At 40.8% G+C, this 25,111-nt stretch overlaps 1 protein-coding gene across 1 annotated transcript in view; it reads right to left on the bottom strand.

Annotated features, from left to right (window-relative positions):
- The window catches only part of CCDC81 (coiled-coil domain containing 81), a 136,994-nt gene extending 113,243 nt beyond the window's left edge, over positions 1-23,751 (bottom strand). Inside the window, exons 1-2 of the mRNA XM_082246822.1 lie at positions 23,623-23,751; positions 6,251-6,326 (exon numbers count right to left, since the gene is read on the bottom strand). Of these exons, the coding sequence (XP_082102948.1) occupies positions 6,251-6,317 (67 nt within the window). The 5' untranslated portion in view covers positions 6,318-6,326; positions 23,623-23,751. The remainder of the gene's footprint in view (positions 1-6,250; positions 6,327-23,622) is intronic.
- Positions 23,752-25,111: the final 1,360 nt, after the last annotated feature.

Below are 25,111 nucleotides of genomic sequence, written 5' to 3'. Positions count from 1 at the left end.
ATGAAGGGTTTATAGATTTTATCATAGGTGTATATTAAATGAGACAGAATATCAACCAAACATCCAGAAAAAACACATGATTCAAATGTTATAAATTGACTTGCAGTTCAGTGAGTAAAATAAATATTTGATGACCAAGCAAATCATGACTTAGTACTTGGTGGAGAAACCCTTGTTGGCAAGCACAGAGATAAGACTTTTCTTGTAGTTGGTTACCAGGTTTGCACAAATCTCAGGAGGGATTTAGGTCCACTCTTCTTCACAGATCTTCTCTAAATCCTTAAAGGTTTCTTGGCTGTCGCTTGGCAACTCGAAGTTTCAGCTCCCTCCATACATTTTCTATAGGATTAAGGTCTAGAGCCTGGCTAGGCCACTCAATGACCTTAATGTGCTTCTTCTTGAGACACTCCTTTGTTGCCTTGGCAGTATGTTTTGGGTCATTGTCACACTGGAAGACCCATCATCAACCCATCTTCACTGTTCTGGCGGGGGGAAGAAGGTTCTCATCTAAGTTTTTACAATACATGGCCCGTCTATTGGCCCCTCAATGCAGTAAAGTCGGCCTGTACCTTTTTTTTTTTTTTTTTAACAGAAACGTTTTATTGATATAAGACAAATAATAAATTAACAGTGCCAACAAGGTATGGATACACAGGAAGTAAAGATAATAACAATCGATCCAAAGAGAGCAAATGCACAGTAATGATAAACATGGTAATTGAACAGACATAGATACTGGCCTTCATCCAGAGATACAGTAGTAACAACAGGGCCTCAATAGTCCACAGTCCCCCCAGACCCCGGGTCCCCCGGGAGGGGGAGGCGCAGAGGGGAGCTCCAGGAGGCCGAGCCGCGGGGGAGCAGAGACACACTAGCGCCCCTACAGCACCCCACGGCCCACAACCACACAGCAGCAACCACACCACCAAAGCCCCGGGAGCAACGAACAACATAACTTGGTTAGATCTGCAGAGGTCTAGCTGCGATCCAAGCAGGGCCAGCTGCAGCTCCAGGCCCCTACCTTAATATAGGCCCCGGGTTGGCCATATTCACTGTTACCGCTCTTCTGTCACTTGTAAACACAGAAGTCTGGCTTCTATGCTCGCTTCCCCAGGCAGCACCCTCAGAACCTCCCCACACAGCACGAAGGCCGGACAAGGAGGGACAGTTGCCGATGCATGGATGTGTTTATGGGCTTCAGAGACAGCATCCCATGTTGAATTAGGCATGCATGGCTGCACCCTTCCTCCTCTGGGTGCATGCCAAGCCACGGCCCTTAAGGCCCTTCAAAATCCTCAGCACCAAGCCCATGATGCTCTTAATCCGGCCCTGGATCCAAGCATCCCATATCTTCCCAAATTTTTGAGGGCATTGACGCCCCATATAGGTCAGCTTGTAGAGGGGCAGAGCCGCATCCACCAATGCCCTCCATTATGCAACCGTGGGGGGGTCAGCACCCTTCCATTTCATCAGCAACGCCTTCCGGGCATAGAAGCAGAGAAAACGGCCTGTACCTTTAGCAGAGAAACTGCTCGAAAGCATAATGTTTCCCCCTCTGTACTTCACTGTAGGGATGGTGTTCTTAGGGTCATAGTCAGAATTTTTCATCCTCTAAACACGGCGAGTCGCGTTAATGCCAAGGAGCTCAATCTTAGTCTCATCTGACCACAGCACCTTCCCCCAATCCTTCTCTGAATCATTTAGATGTTCATTGGCAAACTTCAGACAGGCCTGTACATGTGTCTTCTTGAGGAGAGAGACATTCCGGGTACTACAGGATCCATGGCAGCGTATTGTTTTACCAATAGTTTGTTTGGTGACTGTGGTCTCAACTGCCTTCAGATCATTCACAAGCTCCCCCCATGTAGTTTAGGGCTGGTCCCTCACTTTTTTCATGATCATCCTTACCCCATGAGGCAAAATCTTGCATGGAGCTCCAGACCAAGGACGATTGATAATTATTTTGTATTTCTTCCATTTGCGAATATTTGCCCCAACAGTTGTCTTCTTCTCACCAAGCTTCTTGCTGATGGTCTTTTAGCCCATTCCAGCCTTGTGCAGGTCTACAATCTTGTCCCTGACGTCCTTTGACAGCTCTTTGGTCTTGCCTATGATCATGAGGTTTGAATGGAAGAAAGAGATTCTGTGGACAGGTGTCTTTCAAACACATGAGTTGTCATTAGGAGAACCTTCTTAAATTGACAGGACTAATCTGTGTACCAGATGAGCACATACTGTAGCCAGTCTGTGGGAGCCAGAATTATTGCTGGTTGGTAGGAGACCAAATACTTTTTTTACTCACTGAACTACAACTCAATTTATACCATTTGTATCATGTGTTTTTTCTGTATTTTTGGTTAATATTTTGTCACAAAAATGATAGACCCTTCATTTCTTTGTAAGTGGACAAACGTACAAAATTTGCAGGGGATCAAATAATAATTTTCCCCACTGTATAAAAGAAAGCCCTTCTCCACTCACCACCAATTTATCTATATAAGAAGGCCCTTCTCCGCTAACCACCTATACAGCAATCTAAGAAGGCTCTTGTCCACTGATCATCTATATAAGCAGGCCCTGCTCCACTGACCACCTATACAAGAAAGCTCTTCTTCATTGTCCCCCTTCACACCTATACAAGAAGGCTCTACACCTAAGAAGGTCGTTCTCCGCTGACCACCCAAGCAAGAAGGCGCTGCTCTTCTCATCACCTACTGTATACACTTATACAAGAAAGCTCTTCTCCATTGACCACCTTTACTCCTATATAAGAAGCCCCTTCTCCACTGACCACTTGAACACCTATATAAGAAGGCCCTTCTCTATTGACCACATATATTAGAAGGCCCTTGTCCACTAAGCACCAATATAAGTAGGCCATTCTCCACTTACCACCTAATACAACAAAGCCCTTGTCCACTTACCACCTTTACATTTATATAAGATAGCCCTTCTCCACTGAACCACACCTCTTTCTTCGTTGCTAGGGTGCAGGCAGCTTCTCAGGAGCTCCACCTAGTGTTCTCTGTTCCTAGTGTTACAGTGTGAATTGGCCCCCGTTGCTAGGGTGCCGGTAGCTTCTTGGAGCGCCACCTAGCGTGCTCTGTTCCTAGTGTTACAGTGTGAATTGCTCCTGTTGCTAAGATGCAGGTAGCTTCTTAGGAGCGCCGCCTAGCGTTATCTGTTCCTAGTGTTACAGTGTGAATTGCCCCCGTTGCTAGGGTGCAGGTAGCTTCTTAGGAGCGCCACCTAGTGTTCTCTGTTCCTAGTGTTACAGTGTATATAAGAAGGCTCTTCACCACTGACCACCAAAATAAGGGAGAATTTCACAGACCACCAAAGAAGTTTCTTCTCTTATGACCACAAATGCAAAGGGAAATTTTCCACAAACTGCCAAAGCAAGCCGGCATTTCTTCACTGATAAACATGAGATGGGAATACTAGAGTTTTAACTGTCTGAATTTATTTTCTAGCCATGACTAATATTTGTTTCATTTCAATATTATTACTGAAAATTATTTTGTCGTATAAAGCAGCCTCGTGTATTAAATATTCTAAGTGTGTCACATTTTATTTCTTTTGCGTGTTCAAATACTCTATTTACGCTAATGTATTATGATCTGTAGATAAAGTCATTATTAGAAGGGGTTCCCTGAAAACTACTCTTTATTTTAACAGCTCCTCCATGTTAGGAAGGTTGGAAAAGGATGGCGTAGACTGTTTATACAGTGCATCCAGAAAGTATTCACAGCACTTCACTTTTTCCACATTTTGTTATGTTACAGCCATATTCCAAAAAGTATTAAATTCATTATTTTTCTTCAAAATTCTAAAAACTTAAAACAATATTTAAAAACTTTGTCAATTTATTTAAAAAAACGAAAAAAAAATCCCTTGTACATAAGTATTTACAGCCTTTGCTCAAAACCTTGTTTAAGTAATTTTGGCACCAATTACAGCCTCAAATCTTTTTGAGTATGATGCTACAAGCCCTATTTTTTGGCAGTTTCTCCCATTCTTCTTTGCAGGACCTCTCAAGCTCCATCAGGTTGGATGGGGAGTGTCGGTGGACAGCTATTTTCAGATCTCTCCAGAGATGTTAATTTGTGTTCAAGTCTGGGCTCTGGCTGGGCCATTTAAGAACATTTACAGATTTGTCCCGTAGCCACTCCTTTGTTATCTTGGCTGTGCTTAGGGTCATTGTCCAGTTGGAAGATGAACCCTTGCCCCATTCTAAAGTCCAGAGCACTCTGGAGCAGGTTTTCATTACGGATGTCTCTGTACATTTCTGCATTCATCTTTTCCTCGATCCTGACTAATCTCTTACTCTACCATACCTATCTCCCATCTCAGTTGAAGCCCTATTGGAGGAAACGCGTCAGGAGGGAGGCGTGCCGTCATTGCGTCACTCGAGGTCCGTGCTGCAGCCGGACCCGAGGCGAATAGAGATCCTCAGCCTGCTAGCTTAAAGAATTTCTGCTCGTTTATGCTCAACCAACTGTAAGTGCAATATTGTCTACCAATAAAACCGTTTTTAAAGGTAATGCACTATTAGTCCCATTTATGCTTTACATGTGTACTGGAACATCGTGGGAAGCATATATAATCACCTAAGGATTTAAGAGGCTACCGTGGTTTGTGCAGAGGGAAGAAAGTGCGAGCCATCCATCCATCTCTAACATTAAGGGATTTTAATGCCCCCAGTGCCATCTATCATTTTGGAGGCTGTTTTGTCTCTTTAATCTGGTAAGAGGCTTGCATTAATTATGTCACCTGTGTGATCGTGCACGTGTGGTAGGTGGAAATAGGATATCGGCTTCACTTTCACAGGAATTGCTACAATCAGGCACTTACCTTCTTTCCGCCGGGTAAGGAGGCATTTCACCAGGTGGAGGGAACATCACAATCACCCAAAAGATTTATTATTTGGACCCTTCACTTTTTCATTTTTGATCACTTCATAAAAATTGGACTTTAGTTCACATGGATTATTTATTTCATTAACATCAAGGTTGAATTGTTTGGGACTTTTGTTTGATAATTCACCTGATTTGAATATCACTGTGGTATACACTGTCATTATACTCACATTATGTGTTATATATAATATATTGTGTAATATATTTCTTATTTTTGAAAAGCGCACCATCACTTTTAAACATTTACTCTACCATACAGGCCTGATTGGTGGAGTGTTGCAGAGATGATTGTTCTTTGGACGATTCTCCTCTCTCCACAAAGAAATGCTGGAGCTCTGTCAGAGTGACCACCAGGTTCTTGGCTTCTTTCCCGCCCAATCGCTTAGTTTGGCCAGGCGGCCCGCTCTAGGAAGAGTCCTGGTGGTTCTAAACTTCTTCCATTTACGGATGATGGAGGCCACTGTGCTCTTTGGGACTTTTAATGCTGCATACATTTTTCTGTACCCTTCCCCGGATCTGTGCCCTCAATACAATCCTGTCTCAGAGGTCTACAGACAATTCATTGGACATCATGGCTTGGTTTGTGCTCTGACATGCACTGTTAACTGTAGGACCCTATATACTGTAGACAGGTGTGTGCCTTTCTAAATCCTGAGATCAATTTTTATTGTCATGGCAAAGGCTGTGATTACTTACGTACATGTGTTTTTTTCAGTTTTTATTTTTAATAAATTTGCAAAGATTTCAAACAAACTTCTTTCATGATGTCATTATGGGGTATCGTTGTTGTAGAATTTCGAGGAAAATAATGAATTTAATTCATTTTGGAATAAGGCTGCAACATAACAAAATGTGGAAAAAGTGAAGTGCTGTGAATACTTTCCGGATGCACTGTAAATTACTTCTAAAATGCTGACTAGTTAAACACTGCGGTGTTAAATATCCAGTCTCCACTATAAATATGGCCCTAAGGGCAGGACTGGGACAAGGGGTGGGCAGGAGGGACAGCTTCCCTGGGCGCAATGGTTTCTTGCAGGGATGGGGGTGCCTTGACCCTAAGGGAAGGGGGGGGGGACAGTTTGACATTTTTGCCCAGGGCGCTGGATGACCTTGTCCCAGCACTGCCTAAGAGAGTGGGGATCCCTCATAATGGCCACAGCAAGTATGCAGAGAGAAACACAAAAGATCTCCCCAACAGAGTCCCCGAGAATGTAAGAAACTATTGGGGGGGGGGGGGAATAAACATTCCAGCAATTATCAAAACCCAAATATCAGTTTTGGGCAGACTGATCCTTTTAAACAGCCAGTTTATTTTTGTCCTATGCACTTACCTTCATCGGTGAGTTTGGGGAGTGTTGGGAATACATTTCTGCCCGTATCCTGCAAGAAATCCAACATTTTCTAGTCCTATAAGAGAGAGTTTATAAGAGCGAAGGTTAGACAATAATCATAGTACATTAATACATTCAGCCTTTAGAAAACTGATGAAAGAAACATTAAAGGTTCACTTTTTTCCTTTAAAACAATAAACATTTCCTACTTACCTGCTCTGTGTAATGGTTCTGCACAGAGCAGCCCCAGTCCTCTTCTTCTGGGGTCCTCCGCCACCGCTCATGGCTCCCTCTCTTCAGCGAGTGCCCCCATTAGGAAGTCACTTTTTATGGAGGCACTCATGGGGGGGGGCTCGCTCCCGAGACATCTTGTCTGTGTCCATTGACACAGAAAGGGTGGCTGGGCCCCTGACCCCCACTTCTCATCTCAGAAATTGATTGACAGCAGTGGGAGTCAATGGCTTCCGCTGCTATCTAACTCAGCAGTGAGAAGGAACAGAGCCAGGAAAGCTGCTGCTCCCATTCACATCGCTGGATCAGGATCGGGCCCAAGCAAGTAGAAGGAGGCTGAGGGAGGACATATGCAGCACAGAAGGTTTTTTACCCTAATGCATAGAATGACTTTACAAGCACCTGGTCGTTTTGGACACAACAGATTACACAACTATCAAAAGGTTGGGGATAATACCCAAGACCCACCTCCCAGTGTGGTCAAGGGAGAAAGGGGGGGGGGGGAGGAAAGAATATCGGGACTTTCTCAGTACCTTAGTAGTCAAATAACGACAGAAATGTAAAATCCAACAATTTTTATTAATACATATAATTTTAAAACAAAAAGGAAAAAAGAAACAACGTTGTACAAAAAGGTACTGTATCAAAGCCTATAAATAATCATATGAGCATATATATGGTTATAAATAAGCCACACTGTGGTCTGAAGAAAGGCTAAAAACCAAGAATAAGCTGTGATAGTATAGACATGCAATAGTAAAGAAAAGTGTGAGAAGCATGACCCTAATTGGTTTCGTGGGGCCCCAGAACACCCTGTAGTTCGACAACTGGTGGTCTAGAGCTAATCAAATTTCCAAAAAGGGTGATGCCGTACAGAGACTTACCCTTATCCCAGAAAAAGGTAAAAAGGATGATATCAATAAAAGATAGCCTACCAGGGATATGATGGTTGTTTAGTAAAAACATGAAAATCAAGATCCAGAGGCACTCAACCGAGGAGCATATCTCACCAAGGACCATTTGAATGGACCAGAGAAGGTTGATAAGTGTTGTAAACTACTGATTTTACACCCAGTAGTGTTAGAATGGATTTTCCGGGTAGAAGATCCACCAATGGCTGGATTGCCTATTCAAACATTATATATATATATATATATATATATATATATATATATAGGAGGAGGTATAAGCATATGAATTCCCACTAGGTTCATTTAGGACCCTCGGGGCATGCAATACATCCCACAGATGTGTAAATGCTTACCAGCCATTTGTGAGAATGCCAAACTTCGGATGAGTGCCGGGATCCTCTAGCATTCGCCGCCATAGCTGGCCGCGGGTGCTGTTTGAGTGTCACAGACGTGTGGAGACACACAAATAGCACCCGCGGCCAGCTATGGCGGCAAATGCTAGAGGATCCCGGCACTCATCCGAAGTTTGGCATTCTCACAAGTGGCTGGTAAGCATTTACACATCTGTGGGATGTATTGCATGCCCCGAGGGTCCTAAATGAACCTAGTGGGAATTCATATGCTTATACCTCCTCTTATATATATATATATATATATATATATATATATATACAGTGGGTACGGAAAGTATTCAGAGTCAGACCCCCTTAAATTTTTCACTCTTTGTTATATTGCAGCCATTTGCTAAAATCATTTAAGTTCATTCTTCTTCCTCATGAATGTACACATAGCACCCCATACTGACAGAAAAACACAGAATTGTTGACATTGTTGCAGATTTATTAAAAAAGAAAAACTCACATGGTCCTAAGTATTCAGACCCTTTGCTCAGTATTTAGTAGAAGCCCCCTTTTGATCTAATACAGCCAGGAGTCTTTTTGGGAAAGATGCAACAAGTCTTTCACACCTGGATTTGGGGATCCTCTGCCATTCCTCCTTGCAGATCCTCTCCAGTTCTGTGAGGTTGGATGGTAAACGTTGGTGGACAGCCATTTTTAGGTCTATCCAGAGATGCTCAATTGGGTTTAAGTCAGGGCTCTGGCTGGGCCATTCAAGAACAGTCACAGAGTTGCTGTGAAGCCACTCCTTCGTTATTTTAGCTGTGTGCTTAGGGTCATTGTCTTGTTGGAAGGTAAACCTTCGGCCCAGTCTGAGGTCCAGAGCACTCTGGAGAAGGTTTTTGTCCAGGATATCCCTGTACTTGGCCGCATTTATCTTTCCCTCGATTGCAACCAGTCGTCCTGTCCCTGCAGCTGAAAAACACTCCCACAGCATGATGCTGCCACCACCATGCTTCACTGTTGGGACTGTATTGGACAGGTGATGAGCAGTGCCTGGTTTTCTCCACACATACCGCTTAGAATTAAGGCCAAAAAGTTCTATTTTGGTCTCATCAGACCAGAGAATCTTATTTCTCACCATCTTGGAGTCCTTCAGGTGTTTTTTTAGCAAACTCCATGCAGGCTTTCATGTGTCTTACACTGAGGAGAGGCTTCCGTCGGGCCACTCTGCCATAAAGCCCCGACTGGTGGAGGGCTGCAGTGATGGTTGATTTTCTACAACTTTCTCCCATCTCCTGACTGCATCTCTGGAGCTCAGCCACAGTGATCTTTGGGTTCTTCTTTACCTCTCTCACCAAGGCTCTTCTCCCCCGATAGCTCAGTTTGGCCGGACGGCCAGCTCTAGGAAGTGTTCTGGTCGTCCCAAACGTCTTCCATTTGAGGATTATGGAGGCCACTGTGCTCTTAGGAACCTTAAGTGCAGCAGAAATCTTTTTGTAACCTTGGCCAGATCTGTGCCTTGCCACAATTCTGTCTCTGAGCTCTTCAGGCAGTTCCTTTGACCTCATGATTCTCATTTGCTCTGACATGCATTGTGATCTGGAAGGTCTTATATAGACAGGTGTGTGGCTTTCCTAATCAAGTCCAATCAGTATAATCAAACACAGCTGGACTCAAATGAAGGTGTAGAACCATCTCAAGGATGATCAGAAGAAATGGAAAGCACCTGAGTTAAATATATGAGTGTAACAGCAAAGGGTCTGAATACTTAGGACCATGTGATATTTCAGTTTTTTTTTTTTAATAAATCTGCAACAATGTCAACAATTCTGTGTTTTTCCGTCAATATGGGGAGCTGTGTGTACATTCATGAGGAAGAAGAATGAACTTAAATGATTTTAACAAATGGCTGCAATATAACAAAGAGTGAAAAATTTAAGGGGGTCTGAATACTTTCCGTACCCACTGTATATTGTTTGAATAGGCAATCCAGCCATTGGTGGATCTTCTACCCGGAAAATCCATTCTAACACTACTGGGTGTAAAATCAGTAGTTTACAACACTTATCAACCTTCTCTGGTCCATTCAAATGGTCCTTGGTGAGATATGCTCCTCGGTTGAATGCCTCTGGATCTTGATTTTCATGTTTTAACTAAACAACCATCATATCCCTGGTAGGCTATCTTTTATTGATATCATCCTTTTTACCTTTTTCTGGGATAAGGGTAAGTCTCTGTACGGCATCACCCTTTTTGGAAATTTGATTAGCTCTAGACCACCAGTTGTCGAACTACAGGGTGTTCTGGGGCCCCACGAAACCAATTAGGGTCATGCTTCTCACACTTTTCTTTACTATTGCATGTCTATACTATCACAGCTTATTCTTGGTTTTCAGCCTTGCTTCAGACCACAGTGTGGCTTATTTTTGGCATTGCATGTTGTTAGATTTTCGGATTATCACATTTTTTTCTAGCCGCCCCACCATGGGAGTGGCTACCCACCACCCTGACTTTCAATATCTTTTTTACAATCAGTATATCATTAACAAAATAAAAATAAAACTTTAATTGGCTTAAACTCAGTGTCTCCCATGTCCGCCGGTGAGAGGATTTGATGGCTGCGTACTTGGGTCTGTGATTCCTGTGAGCCTAACAATAATAGGTAAGACTGACCTCCCATACTGATGTTCACGAATATTATAGATGTATACTTTGTACATCTGTACGATATCTTAATATATATATATATACACAAATATTTTCCACTAACCAAATGTTTTGCCATTGTTAGAAAGAGCATTGTGTGTATATAATGATATCCTCCTGAAGAAGTGGTCCGCCACGAAACATGTTGAGGCATACACACCTGGATAATTGAGAGTCCATGTCTTTTTGGATAAATCAAACCATATATATGCTCATATGATTATTTATAGGCTCTGATACAGTACCTTTTTGTACAACATTGTTTCTTTTTTCCTTTTGTTTTAAAATTATATGTATTAATAAAAATTGTTGGATTTTACATTTCTGTCGATATTTGACTACTAAGGTACCGAGAAAGTCCCAATATTCTTTCCTTCCCCCCTTTCTCCCTTGACCACACTGGGAGGTGGGTCTTGGGTATTATCCCCAACCTTTGTTATTTATCATCCAAGGGATGTGGGTACCAACCATTATCCTACTCAATACAGGCTTCCCTCTCATCAGATTACACAACTAATTGATCACAACAGACAGCAGAAAATTAGAATGCAAAATAATTATAAGCATTATTTTATGTAACCCTGATTTAAAAGAAAAATGTAATTTGTTTAATCACTAAACAATCTATTTAACATTGGTTGGTATAACTATAAAAATTGGCTGGATGGTGGACATGATGTGCCTAGAAATTTGTAGATTCAATCTTTCTCAACCAGTTTTTCATGGAACCCTAGACGTTTCTCCAGAGGTTGCTAGGGGTTACTTGAGCATTGAACAATGTTTGCTTCTTCAATATGTAACCACTGACATCAATCATCTTTTTTAGCTATCTGTAAGGGGGGCGTTCTTCTCATTGATCACCATTCTATTAAGGTCATTCTCCACTGACCACCTATATAAGAAGGCCCTTCTCTACTGGCCACCAAAGTAAGGGATCACCAAACAAACTAGTCTCTTTTCTTCTGACCACCAGTGTAAGGGGACACAACACTGCCCACCGATGTAAGGGGACACAACAATGTAAGGGGACACAACACTGCCCACCAATGTAAGGGGACACAACACTGCCCACCAATGTAAGGGGACACAACAATGTAAGGGGACACAACACTGCCCACCAATGTAAGGGGACACAACACTGCCCACCAATGTAAGGGGACACAACACTGCCCACCAATGTAAGGGGACACAACACTGACCACCAATGTAAGGGGGCACGATTTCACTGACCACCAATCAAAGAGGTTTCTTCTGACCACCAGCGTAACAGGGCGCCACACTAAGGCCCCATTCACACCTCAACGTGTTGTAGCTTGAAGCTCAAAGCTCCAAAATGCTGGAGGAGAAAAAAATCAAATATTCTCTTTGGAGATGGTTTACATCTCCACTCCAATTCACCTGAAGCCAAATGCCTGAAGCTCAAAAAAGTTCTGGAGCTTTTTTTGTAGCTCGAATCGGGCATATTTGAGCGCTTTGACGCATTTTGATTCCCATAGAAATAAATGGAAACGCATCCTTTGTGCGTTTTTGTGCGCATTTGTGCGAGTTTCTGCAAAAATGTAAAAAAATGTAAAAAAAAAAAAAAAAATAGTAATAATATATGAATAAATAAAAATTAAGTAAAATAAATACAGAAATAAAAATCACCATAAATAAAATAAATGAATAATATATAATAATACATAAATAATAATGAAAAAATGTAAAAAAAATATAGTAATAATATATGAATAAATAAATGTAAAATAAATACAGAAATAACAAAAGTCACCATAAATAATAAATAAAATAAATGAATAATATATAATAATACATAAATAATAATTAACCCCTAACCTTTAAAAAATATAAATAAATAAGTATTATTATTACTAATAATAATAAAAACATACAAAAAACACCCAACACCCAAAAAAAGAAATAAATTACTATAATAATTTATTTATTTTGGGTTAGGGTTAGAGTGTTTAGCTATTTATTATTATTATTTTATTTATTTAGTTTTTTAAGGGTTAGAGGTTTAAGTTAGGGGTTCATTATTTCTTTATTATTACTTAGTACTCATTTATTATTAATTATTTATGATTATTTTTATTTGTGTATTTATTTTACATGTATTTAATAATTTATTAATTATAATTACTATTATTATTATTAGTATTAACACCCTAACAAAAAATAAATATATAATTCTAACCCTAACCTGAACTCTAACCCCAAGGAAAAAAATAAATAAAATTTATAACAACAATAAAAAAAAAAAGTTAATGGAAAAGTTAAAAAAGTTGAAATGCCAAGCAACAAATGATACTACAGATGATAGTTTTCTCTATTGGCTAAAAAAAAAAAAAAAAAAAGCTCAAAAAGGCTGTATAAAAAAAAAAAGTCACGCGTCAAAATGCGCCAAAATAAGCATAAACACTGTAAAGACGCAATGGAAATTGCACGATTTTTGCACCTTTGCAAGGTTTTTAATGTGAATGCACTCTAAAAGCTGGTCAGCTGCAATACATTACATTGTTCTTAGGTTACATTCACTTTCGGGAAGCTGTCAGGGTAAAAATGCTTAGAGCAACTTTTGTTTTCTAAAACAAAGACACAACTTGAAAGATCATGGTTACTTGGTAGCTATAGGTCACTCTGCTTTGCACATTGCTCCTTGCCTTGGAGCACAAGCAGCAAGCATTTATTCCATTGTTTTATTTACATAGTAACGCAGGCTTTTCTTGTATGTTTTACATGTTGATGTACTGTATGTTTTTTATGGATAGTGTAGGACCCACTGACAATGGGGTACTTTGACGTAGTGGTGGGCTTGAGCACGATATGGCCATATGGTGGGACCAAATCCCCATTTTTATTTATGGATTGTCTTCATATTTGATAGTCATTTCTTTTGCATGTGTGCGCTATTCTTTTTTAATATGCATGTCCCTTGGTTCATAGCTGCACCAGCTTTAGAAATACATGTTCAGGGTTTGCTCCCCCAACTTTTTGCTTGTTTATTATGTATTCGGTCTGACCAGACTTCTGAGGTTGAGCACCCCCCCCCCCCCCCCACACACACACACACACACACACCTGTACTCTATCAGTGTCCACTAACAAGTAGATATAGGAGGAGTCCCTTGTAGTGCATTAGCACATCTCTCCAAGCAAGGAGTGTTGACTCCAAGGGTTAGAGAGGCTGGATTCACACTTTTTTATGGATAGTGTAGGACCCACTGATAATGGGGTACTTTGACATAGTGGTTGGCTTGAGCATGATATGGCCATATGGTGGGACCAAATCCCCATTTTTATTTATGGATTGTCTTCATATTTGATAGTCATTTCATTTGCATGTGTGCGCTATTCTTTTTGAATATGTTTTACATGCATTAGCACACTTTTGACAGTCCTGCAAATGTGGGTCAGGACCATTTAAGATTTTGGCCCTGTTCACATCTGAGCAACTCGGAAGCATTTTCAGAATGTGCTAAAATGCACCAAAACACACAATGTGCGTTAGGGTGTCATTCATTAATAATGGAACCCCAAACGCTCTAAAGAAACTGGTGTTTTGTCACAAAAATTCAATATTCAAATACGTGCCAAAGTCAGCTCCAAAAAAAGAGTACAGGAGCTACGTTTCTGGAGTGTGGAGGCTGCCCTACGTGTTGCACAAAAATGAAACCACAGGAAAAACACTATGCTCCCACATCGCTCACATGTGAATGGGCCTTGGACCCTTTGCGCAATGGGCTGCAGGACTAGACGCTGTACCTGTGCCTCCCAGTGCACTAAGGGCTCATTTACACTTGCTTAGATTTTAACACACATTAAAGCGCCTAATGCTTCAACATGCTTTTTTGATGTGTTTTTGCTGCTTCGGTGATGCTTTTTTGAGGCTTTAATGAAGCTTGACAAATGTCAGAACCTCAGCTAATTAGTATCCCCATTCAGCAGATCCCCAGCTCATTAGTACCCCTGTTCAGCAGATCCCCAGCTCATTAGTACCCCTGTTCAGCAGATTCCCAGCTCATTAGCATCCCTGTTCAGCAGATCCTCGGCGAATAAGTACCCTCATTCAGCACCTGGCGTTCAACAGCCAAGCCATCAAAGCCAGCGACTGTAAAGGGGATGGAAGATTGGTCCTTGGGACAGCAGATCCTCCCTGAGAGGAAGTTTTCAAGGAACGTCGGTGAGCAGCCGCACCGGATCGGCGTACCAAACCCGGCGAGGCCAGTCCGGGGCCACTAAGATGACCAGAATTTCTTCTGCCTCAATCGTGCCTAGAAGTCTTGGCAGAAGCTTGAGAGGAGAGAAGGCGTAAATCAGATGATACTGACCCCACGGGGCCACCAGCACATCTGTGGCGTCCGCCAGAGAATCCTCAAACCTCTGCACCTTTCTGTTGAGCTGAGACGCCAACAGATCCACCTCGGGGATGCCCTACTGGAGACACAACTGATCAAACATCTCTGGATGAAGGGACCACTCCCCTTGGTCCAACGCCTGCTGACTGAGTAAATCCGCCTGCCAGTTTTCCACCCCTGGAATGTATACGGCGGAGAGGGCTGGAACTAACCGCTCTGCCCACCTTAGAATGCCGGCTACCTCCAAAGTCGCCAGGACACTTCTTGTGCTGATTGATAAGGCCGTGGCATCGTCCGATTGAATGCTCACTGGACATCCCTGAAGACGATCCATCCAATGGTCCAGGTACAGTCTGATCACTCGGAATTTCAAGATATTGTTCGGTAGTCTAGACTCTTCCAGTGGCCAGATCTCCTGAGCAGAGTTTTTGCCCAGGACGCCTCCCCAGTCAGAAAGGCTGGCATCCGTGGTGACCACTGTTCAATACAAGGGGAGGAAGGATTTGCCCAGCCGAAGCACCAGAGAACGAATCCACTATATCAGGGACTCTTTCGTTCCCCGGGTCAGCCAGATCTGATTGTCCAGAGACTGCAGATTCTTGTCCCATTTGGCAAGAATCTCCCTTGCAGGGACCTCGTATGGAACTGTGCAAAAGAAACCGCCTCGAAGGTAGACACCATCAGGCCCAGCACCCGCATGCAAGTCCGGAGGGATTACCATCTGCTGGACATCTGCTGGACAGCAGGAGACGACTTGCAGCCTGCAATTTCTGGAGTTTGTCCAGAGGAAGACCCAGATAGTCCAGCTTTGTGGATGGAACCAGAGCAGACTTCTGAAAATGTAGAATCCAACCAAACCCCTCAAAGTTTATATGGTGATTTCCAGGTTCCAGAGCAGTAGGCGACTCCGCTCGCAGAAGGACGACGTCCAAGAAGCCCAGTACCACGATCCCCCATTAGCGTAACAATGCTAACACCGGGTCCAACACTTTCATAAAGACCCGAGGAGCAGAGGCGAGACCAAAAGGTAACGCCACAAACTGATAATGCTCCTCTCCCACGGCAAAGTGGAGGAAGCACTGGTGACCGACACATATTTGAATGTGAAGGTAAGCATCCTTGATGTCGATGGAGGCAAGAAAATATCCCCCTGATGCAGGGAAGCCACCACCGTACGAATGGGCTCCATTCTGGACTTCTGCACCCGCGCAAACGAAGTTCAGTGACTTGAGGTCCAGAATTGGACGCACATTGCCTTCCTGGGGACTGTAAACAGGTTTGAGCAGAAACCCTTAAAAACATTCCAAAGTCAGAACTGGGACAATCGCCCTTTGAAGTAAAAGGTCTTGCATTGCCCCAAAAAGATCCTGTAAGCGGACCGGGGACAGTCACACGTTGGAAGGAAGAACCTTACCAGAGGGTAACAATGAAACTCGATCTTATAGCCAGATTGTATGACCTTGCGGACCCACTTGTCTTGTACCAGGGAAGTCCACGGGTCCAGCAACCAGCGAAGATGTCTCCCCACCCCATATACGGGTGAGGGCGCACCTTCCTGCTGAAAGGGCCTTTTCCGCGGGTCTGGAGAAGCCTGCTCTTGACTTGCCAGGCCAAGTTCGAAGGGCTTTGATCCGTTGTCAGTCCACCATGAGGGACTAAAAACCTTCTTATGAACTGAGAAGCCCTTCGTAGCCTCTGGAAGAAAGGAACTTTTCTCCCCGAGAGACCTTTAATGATGTCATCCAGGGTAGCACCAAACAGGCGATCTCCTTGAAATGGAAGATCAGTCAGGCCTTTTTAGAAGTCTGGTCCGCAGACCAGCATTTGAACCAAAAGACACGTTGAGGACCACTGCCGAAACAGATAGCCAAGCCACCAGGGGGCCCACATCCAAAAAGGCATCCCAGATAAACTGCAGCCCCTGGACCAGCTGGTCCGCCAGCTCAGCAAAGGCAGGGGGGAGCTACTCCCCCTTCAGGTCACAGCGCAAAAGCTTAGCCCATTCGTTCAGTGTCTGCGACACCAGGGCAATGGTGAATATCGGCCTTAGTGTTGAACCAGCCAGGGTGTACATATTGCGGGCCACAGCCTCCGCTTCCTGTCAGCCGGATCCTTAAAGGCCAGGGACTCTTCAACCGGAATCATGTTTGCCTTGTATAATCTGGAAACTGGTGGAACAGTCCACTTCTTAAGAAGGGACTCTTCATAGGGGTATCGCCTAGTAACTTGCTTAGGGACCCCAAGGGGACGTTTTGGTCATCCCCAATCTTTAGTGACAATTCTGTCAAAATAGGAGGGGAAAGGAAACACCTTTGCCACTCTGGATGGCTTGCGAGTGCCAAAAGGGAACCTGCGCCTCTGTCGCAGCCACAGCTGCATCCTCCAACTTTAAGTCTAAAGCACAGATACAATCAGTGCATCCACCAGCACCTTTTCGTGCAGAAGTGGAGGAATCCTCCTCACTATCTGAGCTTTCAGGGTGCTTGGACGCAGACCCAGTAGGAAGACCCACGTTGGCGGCGGCCGAATCAGATTCAAGATCAGATGCGGCAGGGGAAGGCGGGGGGGCTCTTAATACCAACCTGTCACCCAAAAGCCACCTCCACCCGGAACACAAAGGACTCCAGGACTGCCATCAGTGCATCAATGGATGTATAGGACCCAGAGGGGCCCAGCAGCCCCAGGGAGGGGATCAGGTGGGTAGATGTGCTCCAAAGACTCCATGAGTCACCAGGGGGACCCCACAAAAAAGTGTAAAACACTGCTAAGGGACAACCCCCACCGCTCTGGCAGCACCACCTGGTTATGTCTTATATATGCCTAAAGAGGTATACCCCTCGCGCCACTGAACATAGATTGTGAGCTAAACGTGATCTTCTATATAAATGTGAGAAATTGCAGCAGCTGAGGACAATAACGTAAATGAAAAAAAAAACATAAAAATGAAAAAACTGGGAACGCACGTAGTGACATCACGTGGAGAGGGTGGAACGCAAGCCGGAAGATATACCGCCGTCACCTTCATCTCCGGTCTATGGCTAGTCACGCACACGGTTTTTAAACTTTTTTAAACCTTTTAAACTTTTGTCACCATTGCGGATCATTTAACCCATGGATAGGAATAAATGTTTTTAACCTACTGCATTATCCGGAGCCTTTTTTACCTCTTGTCCCTTACCCGTGCTGTGCACAAGGAGAGCTGGAGAGATCACATACAGATTGATGTCCCTGGTCGGAGTGACTACACTGGAGAACAGCTATTATTCCTGGTTGGGGTGACCACCTAAGTGCTGCATGGTCTTGATGCTATACAGCAGCCAAGACTAACAACATCTGGTGAGTGGCCCATTCATAACCACCTTTGGATTTCTTCTGTTGGTGAAGTCTAGTCAATACATGGCTGACGGGGAAGATTACTTTTAGCACCTGCACTTTACTTTGCACAGAAATGTTTTTCTATATGCACAAGATCCCTCATCAAGCTTGCATTGGACTATTTATTGGTCATTATCAAAGTCTTACTTACCACCAATCATAAGACTTATCCATTTAGCTTATTTATATACATTTATTATTTTTTCTAAACACAGAGCACTTTTAATAATATGCACTTTATATGAATTTATGCAATTTCTTTATTGTGTTGTACTGAGTATCTATTTACAATTTGTATGTTAGGCAAGCGCTGAAGGTAGCCCCTCCATGAGAGCACCACCTGGTTGCCAGTCACAGAGCATCAATCGTTCTTCAGCAGAGAGGGAGAGAACCCCACCAGACTCACCACCCCACAGAAACCAGGCACCGCAGCCACCAGGAGAATCTGCACCGCACGAGTGGCGATAAGGAAACAAAAGGATCCAGGAGTCAGCACCAGGGGATGAGGAGGGGCTCGCACCGCCAAAAGTGCCACCCAGAAGGCTCCACAGACATGACGGCTGCTGTTTTCTATGGCAGACCAACGCAAAATGGCCGCCGGACTACACAAACATGACCACCTACACAAAGGCTACATCAAAATTGTGGCCCCGAGCAGAAACACAGGATCTTTGTCTCCCGTACTAGCAAAACAGCGATTTGCTTTGTTAACATAGGCAGATCGCCGTTCTGCTCCAAAAAAAATAAGGTGATATCACCCTTCTCCTGCGCTTAGAATCCAAGCTCCCCGACCACACACCATGGGACTTCCAACTGGCGTCTTGGATAGCTAGGTCTTGCAGCCCAAAGAGGACTGGGGTAGTCCAACGGTGCTACAGACAAAAAGAAACAAAGAAAGGGCGCATCGACCTAGCGCATTATTATCAATAATAGGCTTTATTTATGCAACATGTAAAAAATGGCTACTCACAAACACAGATGTCAACCCTCTGAGGAAGAGGCTAAGCCTCAAAACGCGTCAGCCGTCATCTTATTGGATTATGGACTTTCATATGGACTATTCCTGACACTGGACCAATCGAGCCTGTTATGATCATTTTTACATCTGTGTTTGTGAGTAGCCATTTTTTACATGTTGCATAAATAAAGCCTATTATTGAGGATAATGCGCTAGGTCGATGCGCCCTTTCTTTGTTTCTTTTTGTCTGTAGATTGCCGTTCTGCCTCTGTTGGGAACGATGGGCTGATTGGCTCCCGCTGTGTCCAATCACAGCAAGAGCATGTTGATGGCTGACCCAAAAAAATGTCAAAAACAGAGGAGGGGGGAGACATAAACCAGAACTTCTCCTCTAGGGTGAAGTTTTGCTTTAAGCTGACTATACATGTACAAATTTATTTTTGTTCAGCATGCTGGCTGAACAAAAGAAATGTAACAGATTCCTCCTAACTAGTTAACAGTGCGAGTTAACAAATCTCCCTGTCAGGCTATTGTATGTTGACAGCTGGCCGGCCCCAGCTGTCAGAACACCCGAACAGTGACCGCAGCTGATTGGATGCAAGCGCTGTTCCCCACACAATTTTCCACTTCCAATCTTTGGCATCTCCACACCATCTCCACTGTGAAACATGGTGGTGGGAGCCAGCAGGAATTGGCCAATTTTAAGAAGTATCTGGTCAGATTGAATTTTTTTTTTTTTTATTCCTTTTTTTTCCTAGCGCATTATCCTCAATAATAGGCTTTATTTATGCAACATGTAAAAAATGGCTACTCACAAACACAATTGTAAAAATGATCATAACAGGCTCGATTGGTCCAGTGTCAGGAATAGTCCATATGAAAGTCCATAATCCAATAAGATGACGGCTGACGCGTTTCGAGGCTTAGCCTCTTCCTCAGAGGGTTGACATCTGTGTTTGTGAGTAGCCATTTTTTACATGTTGCATAAATAAAGCCTATTATTGATAATAATGCAACCAATAAATAGTCCAATGCAAGCTTGATGAGGTATCTTGTGGAGGACAGAGCTGCAGAGGTGTGTGAAATGGGAGGCAGAGCTGCGGGGGGGGGGGTGAAGTGGGGGGCAGAGCTACAGGGGTGGTGTGAAGTGGGGGGGGGGCAGAGCTACAGGGGTGGTGTGAATTAGGGGGCAGAGCTACAGGGGTGGTGTGATGTGGGGGGCAGAGCTACAAGAGGGGGGGGTGAAGTGGGGGACAAAGCTGCAGGGGGAGTGAAATGGGGGACAGAGTTGCAGGGGGGTGTGAAGTAGAGGGGGGTAGAGCTGCAGGGGTGTGTGAAATGGGGGGGGAGAGCTACAGGGGGGTGTGAAGTGGGGGGCAGAACTGCGGAGGGGTGTGAAATGGGGGGCAGAGCTGCAGGGGGTGTGATGTGGCGGAGAGACCGCAGAGGGGTGTGAAATGGGAGGCAGAGCTGCGGGGGGGGGGGGGGGTGAAGTGGGGTACAGAGCAGCAGGGGGTGTGAAATTGGGGGCAGAGCTACATGGGGGTGTAAAATGGTGGGCAGAGCTACATGGGTGTGCGAAGTGGGGGACAGAGCTGAAGGGGGGTGAAGTGGGGGACAGAGCTGCAGGGGGGGGGTGAAGTGGGGGCAGAGCTACATGGGGGTGTAAAATGGGGGGCAGAGCGACAGGGGGTGTAAAGTGGGGGGCAGAGCTAGAGGGGGATGTGAAGTGGGGGACAGAGCTGCAGGGGGGAGTGAAGAGGGGGAGAGAGCTGCGGGAGGGGGGCTGTGGTGAGCAGTGGGGGCAGAGCTGTGGGGGCTGTGAAAGGGGGCAGAAGGGAGGGGAAAGGACACTACTGTGGGGGAGTGATGTGCAGGGGGGCAGAAGACACTGATGTGTGGGGATGGGGGGGGGGGATGTGTTGGGGGGCAGTGCTGTGGACAGAGAGTAATGTAAAAGGGGGCATGACTGTAGGGGGAGTGATGTGAAGAGGGTGATGGAGAAGGCTGCTATGAATTGTGATTGTGAATTGTGATAAAAGAGGAGGAGGGCTGTAATGTGAAGGACCCGAGTCACCACACAAATATGTGGTTTGGACCCCCGCGGGAAGAAAATTTTAGTGATTGAACCTCCCGGAATTTTAATTCAATACCCCTGATATAAATATTATTATTAATATAAGTAGTAATCACCATAAAACAATAATAATAATAATAATAGAAATAATAATATTATTAATTGATAAGGATAAAAAAAATAATGTTAAATAATGTTAACTTAACACTGCTACTACTAATAATAATACTATAAATAATAATGCTAACAATAAAATGAATAATAATCATCAAATAATAACAAATAGTATTATTTTTTATATAAGAACTATTATATTAGTTATAAGAACTATTAATAATAATAATATTATTATTATTATTAATTAATTATTATTATTAATTAATTTACTATTAATAATAATGCTAATAATATTATTAATAATCAAACAATAAAAAATATTCTTATTATTTATATAATAACTAATAATATTACTATAAATAATAATGCTAGTAATAATAGTATTATTAATCATCAAACAGTAACAAATATAATTATTATTTATATAGGAACTAATAATAATACTATAAATAATAATGCTAATAATACAATAATAATCAAACATATAGTATTATTATTTATGGAAGAACTAATATTGATGCTATTAATAATAATGCTAATAATATTAATAATAATCAAACAATAAAAAATATTCTTATTTATATAATAATTAATAATATTACTATAAATAATAATGCTAGTAATAATAGTATTAATAATCATCAAACAATAACAAATATAATTATTATTTATATAGGAACTAATAATAATACTATAAATAATAATGCTAATAATACAATAATAATCAAACAAATAGTATTATTATTTATGGAAGAACTAATATTGATGCTATTAATAATAATGCTAATAATATTAATAATAATCAAACAATAAAAAATATTCTTATTTATATAATAATTAATAATATTACTATAAATAATAATGCTAGTAATAATAGTATTAATAATCATCAAACAATAACAAATATAATTATTATTTATATAGGCACTAATAATAGTACTATAAATATTAATGCTAATAATACAATAATAATCATCAAACAAATAGTATTATTATTTATAGAAGAACTAATATTAATGCTATTAATAATAATGCTAATCATATTATTAATAATCAAACAATAAAAAATATTCTTATTATTTATATAATAACTAATAATATTACTATAAATAATAATGCTAGTAATAATAGTATTAATAATCATCAAACAAATAGTATTATTATTTATAGAAGAACTAATATTAATGCTATACATAATAATTCTAATAATAATATTAATAATAATCAAACAATAAAAAATAGTATTATTATAATAACCAATAATATTACTATAAATAATAATGCTAGTAATAATAGTATTAATAATCATCAAACAATAACAAATATAAATATTATTTATACAAGAACTAATGATAATACTTGAAATAATAATGCTAATAATACAATAATAATAATCATCAAACAAATAGTATTATTATTTATAGAAGAATGAATATTAATGCTATAAATAATAATAATAATATTAATAATAATCAAACAATAAAAAAATAGTATTAGTATTAATATAATAACCAATGATATTACTATAAATAATAATGCTAATAATAATAATATTATGAATCATCATCAAACAATAACAAATATAATTATTATTTATATAAGAACTAATGATAATACTATAAATAATAATGCTAATAATACAATAATAATCATCAAACAAATAGTATTATTATTTATAGAAGAACTAATATTAATGCTATAAATAATAATTCTAATAATAATATTAATAATAATCAAACAATAAAAAATAGTATGAATATTCATATAATAACCAATAATATTACTATAAATAATAACGCTAATAACCAATAATATTACTATACATAAAAAATGCTAATAATATTATTAATAATAATAACAATAATATGATACATGATGTTATTAAAAAAATATTTTTAGTATTTATTCTCAAACAGTAACAAACAATAATAATAATAACATTATCATAATTATTATTTGAATCAAATAATAGTAACAAACAAATAATAATACATTCTAATATACATATATTATATATAATACTGATAATAATATTATTACAAATAATAAGTGAGGAGCTCACAGTACCATTCCCATCTGATGCCCATCCATACACACTCACACACTCACACACATACACATAGAGTGAAGCGGAGGGACACACAGAGTTATAAATAAAGATATAAAACATTTGAATAGAGAGTTGTGTTTAGTAAAGTTCTCGCACTCTCGGAGCCCCCCCCCCCGGAGCCCCCCGTGTCTCTCACTGATAATCTTCCCTCTCACACACCCCGGTTGTCCCCTCCGCACAGCTCTCACCCGCTCGGTGACCCGGTTCCGGGCAACTCACAGATGTCTCACTCCGATCTCGGGAGCGCGCCGGTCACTAGGACGCGCAGACAGCCCAGAGGGTTGCTAGGCGTGACGTCGATGCGCGCTTCCGAGCAGTTTGCCCGGTGTGGAGCTGGGGGCGCGCAGTAAGGGGCGTGTTTGTCTTATGCACATTTGTGAAGAGGAGGGGGAGGAGGAGGGGAAGGGGGAGGAGAAATCGTATTTGGCTAAACTGGGGGTGCCTGAAAAAGTGCAGAGCACATGTAGTAGCCGAGAACACCCAGAAGGGGGAGCTCACACTTCATCTCAGCTCATTCTCTGGCCATGCAGCCGGATACACACAGACTGATTACACAGAGATAGAAAATACAATACTTTATATTTTTCTGTAAATCTTTAAATCAGTTTTAATAAATAAAATAGCAATACAAGGATATGTTGCACAACATGTGAAATAAATATCAGTCTGAGCAGATCATGAGCGAGCGGTGCGTATTTTTGGTGATTTTATTGAATTTTTTATTTTTTTGCATATTTTTAAAGCGTTGTATAAGCATTCGGTATTCTTGCAGAATACTTATATAACGCTTTAAAAATGCGGTTCTTCAAGCGTAAAAACACGTCATGCATTTACAATGAGGTCTTTGGGGTCAAAAACACACGATTACACAAAAAAAAAAACAATTGCTGATGTAGGGCATCCGGTGTACAAGGGACTGGGCGCAAAAACGTGAGCATCACCAGGCGTAGGGAAATACCCCGAGCCTAAGTCTATTGTGTAAGATACTTCAGTTTTGGTGAATACCGGTAGTAAATATTGAACACTAAAATGAAGATGTGTGGCATTAAAACAGTTTTAATTATTATTTTATTTTTATGATATTTTTTTTATTTTAATATTTTATATATTTATATTTATTTTTATATATTTATATTTTTTATATTTTAATATTTTAGAGTTGTCTTATATTATTATTATTTTATTTATTTTCTATTATTTTATCATGTTATTATTTTTTATATGTTTATTCTTATTTTAGTTTTTTACTATTAATATTTTTTTATTTTTTTATTTATTTTTAAACTTTTATTACAACATATCAACAAGTATGATATGAGCAAAGTGCTGTCATGTTTTTGGTTATAAAACCAGTTTTAAAACAGTTTTTTTATTATTATTTTATTTTTATGATATTTTATTTTTTTATTTTAATATTTTATATATTTATATTTTTTTATATATTTATATTTTTTTATATTTTAATATTTTAGAGTTTTCTTATATTTTTATTATTTTATTTATTTTCTATTATTTTATCATGTTATTATTTTTTTATATGTTTATTCTTATTTTAGTTTTTTACTATTAATATTTTTTTTATTTTATTATTTATTTTTAAACTTTTATTACAACATATCAACAAGTATGATATGAGCAAAGTGTTGTCATGTTTTTGGTTATAAAACCAGTTTTAAA

The sequence above is a fragment of the Pelophylax lessonae genome, assembly GCF_965119305.1.
Source record: "Pelophylax lessonae genome assembly, chromosome: 2".
NCBI lineage: Eukaryota > Metazoa > Chordata > Amphibia > Anura > Ranidae > Pelophylax > Pelophylax lessonae.
This window is presented reverse-complemented; position numbering and strand designations above follow the sequence as displayed.